Genomic DNA, 2,973 nt, shown 5'->3' with positions numbered 1-2,973 from the left:
CGCTCGCGGCGCCGCTAGGTTTAGGTCTCGGGGAGGAGAAGGGGAATCGGGGGGAGATGGGAGAATCGGGGCCAGAAGGGGGGGGGGTTCGTTTTTCTTTTTTTTAGCGTGCTATAAAGAAGGGGTAAAAACGACTTTTCCTGTCATAGTTGACGGTGTTAACGACAAAGAACGACGGAAGTGTCATGGAAGGAAGAAAATAAAATTAGGGTGTCAAAGAAGGAACAAATAAAATTTTAGGGCCAAAAAGGGAATCAAAATTTAAGAAAAGGCCAAATAAGAAATTCTCTCTATAAGATATGGGGATTTCTTGGAATTTTCACACCTGGAAAATGTCGATTAGTACACTTGACTGCCATGGGGTCGATGTGAGCTGCAGTTATGGTATATGTTCAATTGGTAACGGGATTATTAGTGCTAGGGGAGCGATTGTTTTTAAAATAAAACGCTAGTGTAAAATGCCAAATAATCTGAATGCATTTTTGATGGCGTGTGAAAAATTGATCAAAAACTGAACGAGTTACAATATCCGTGTGAGGTTGGCCTGAGTACACTTATTTGTGTGTCGCATGAGGGGTGGTTGTGTCTTACATGTTCGAAAATAAATTTGTCATCAGAATTTTCTAACAAAAAATTGTGATGCAAAATTAATTTGGAAAATAAATGTACACACTTAATGCATGTGAAGGGAAAATGTCATTCCGAGACGTGACAGTCAAAACAATTTGAATTGCACAATTTCTCTTTTCTTTCAAACCTGTCAAGCGAGAAATGATGTTTTCACGACTCAGAAAAATGAAAATGATGTTTTTCAGGTGATTTCGTGTGCTAAAATGGGCATATTATGTTGGTGTTTAGTGGTTACACAATGACGATTTGTCCTAGAAATTTGATACACCAAGTTGGACGAAGTGGCGCAGCTGGTTTGTTAACTGGCCGGAGGGGCCATGCGATGTGATCTCTCCCAGTACTCGCTTAAACGTAGCTGCGTGTAAGATTTGATGAGGCATATACGTTCACCAAGCAGCACGCGAACATGTGCGATGGCTCCGCGCATGGGATGCATCAGCGAGTAAAACCGGTCGCTACAATCTGCCAGAATCCTACCCGTGTTCGTCTATGTTGCCGTGCACGATGCGATGATGGCACTTGTTCGTGCGCTGGTCTGGCCGCTGGTTTACATGTGCTGCCACTGTGCATAATAAATGGGAATACGGTGCGGTGTAAAAGCCTGGCGGGTGGAATACATGAGACAAGTACGAAGCTGCGTCTGATCCATGTGAAGACCGACGCCCATGATAGCGAGCCCCATGGTGCTCGGCCTCCAAAGAGCATTTTTGCTACGTTTTACTCTGAAAAGTTATTTTCAAGAGAACTGAAGTCTGTCGTTAGGTCGTTTTAAATTATTGTAGCTGTTGATTGGTATATCTTGAGCACTGAGGTGGGGCGTTGTCAGTTACAGAGCTAAAATACATGTATCCGTTTTATTATTAATATATTGGTTGGTTATTTGAACCGAAAAGCGAAAAGGTTCACGCTATGCTCACACGTAAGTTTGGCTGGTTATTCGTCGTATGTATGCCAGGGAGAGCATGGATGCATCAAAATAAAAAAATTTAGAAGGAAGGCTGTCGTCCGGCCTTAGACGGAGTCCGAAAGGTACTAGTGGTCGCAACAAGGACCAGCCGAGGCGACGCAGTGCACTGAAGCAAACTACGATAGAGGTTCGGTACAAGGTGGAAAGGACCATGCAACATATCCAACACGATGTAGCAAGGCGAGGATGCCCAAGCTGATGAAGTCAACGTTAATTAAAGATGCAAGTCTTTTACTAACATACTAGCATGCATGTACTTTATTCCAATATAAGCACAGAAATAATACATCAGGATAACAATTGAATTATATATTAATCAACTAAACAGTTCGGCACATGCATGATTGAAGGCCCTTGATTCAATCTTATACTATCTTTGCTGATTTTATTTTGGTCAGTCCAACACCTAAGCTTTTCCTCTGTGTACGTTGCGTGCGTGTGGTTCTCCAGTCCCATCTCAGGGTTCATCCGTAACCCTGCATGAATGCAACGACGATCGAATCAAAAAATGAAGATCAGTTGAAGAAGAACCTAGGCATACTTTCCATGTTTGCATCCATGGAATTCATGAAATATCGGTACGCGTGCGGCAGTGCATGCATGCGTAGTGATACGTACTGGTTGCAGTCCATGTTGGGGGTGACGGCGAAGTTGATGGCGAGCCCGCAGGCGGCGGGGAGCGCCGCGGCGCGGCTGAAGTCAACGGCCGGGAACCCGCCGCTGGCGGCCGCCTTGACGCAGTTGCAGGCGGCCACGCGGTCGGCGGTGCTGGCGGCGAGTTGGTTGAGCACCCCGAGGCTGTTGCAGCAGATGCCGTAGGGCGTCATCCCGGGGGCGCCGCTGAGGTACGGCATGCAGGGCGCCATCAGCTGGGTCACCTGGCCGCACTGCACCACCGCCGAGGCTCCCCGCAGGGTCGCGGCGGCCAGCGCCGCCAGGAGGAGCGCGGCGAGGGCGCGGCTCGCCTGGATGCCCATTTGTTCTTGGCCTAGGGTGAACGGACACGCGCTAGCGAGCTTGGAGCTCTGTGAGGTGAGCTCGCTGTGTGTTAATGGGTGTCCAGACTCGCCACCGTTCCAGCGAGCATATATAGGGGAGAGATTTTCCGGGGAAGAGGGTATAGCGCGTAGGGTTGTTGTGGCACGTCGCCGGTGCGCGCGCGCCAGGCGTCTCGGATGAGTCTTGGGGGTCGTTGGGCAGGGGAGAGTGCATGAAGGCAGGCTGAAGAAACGGACTGGTATGAGCAGACAAGACAAGCGGCACGCTGGACTAGCCCCAAAGTAATGCTACGCTCACTTGTGTGGCTGGTGGCAACGCCTTCCCTGTTTTATTTTAGGGCAGTGATAGGCGCGGGCGCACCGGCTGAACGCTTTGGC

General features: G+C 48.7%; 1 protein-coding gene across 1 annotated transcript; it reads right to left on the bottom strand.

The window, feature by feature from the left end:
• Positions 1–1,940: 1,940 nt before the first annotated feature.
• LOC119271388 (non-specific lipid-transfer protein 1-like) lies at positions 1,941–2,574 on the bottom strand. The gene is made up of 2 exons (XM_037553242.1): positions 2,216–2,574; positions 1,941–2,073 (listed from the first exon to the last, which is right to left on the bottom strand). Exons 1-2 carry the CDS (start codon positions 2,572–2,574, stop codon positions 2,055–2,057), a joined length of 378 nt encoding a protein of 125 aa, XP_037409139.1. The 3' UTR covers positions 1,941–2,054.
• Positions 2,575–2,973: the final 399 nt, after the last annotated feature.

Source organism: Triticum dicoccoides, chromosome 3A, assembly GCF_002162155.2.
Source record: "Triticum dicoccoides isolate Atlit2015 ecotype Zavitan chromosome 3A, WEW_v2.0, whole genome shotgun sequence".
NCBI lineage: Eukaryota > Viridiplantae > Streptophyta > Magnoliopsida > Poales > Poaceae > Triticum > Triticum dicoccoides.
Note: the sequence above shows the minus strand (reverse complement) of the source record. Positions and strands in the feature narration are given on the sequence as shown.

Bases quoted from the DNA above. Each gene is read 5' to 3' on its own strand.
- LOC119271388 (XM_037553242.1), bottom strand. From the start codon at position 2,574: ATGGGCATCCAGGCGAGCCGCGCCCTCGCCGCGCTCCTCCTGGCGGCG.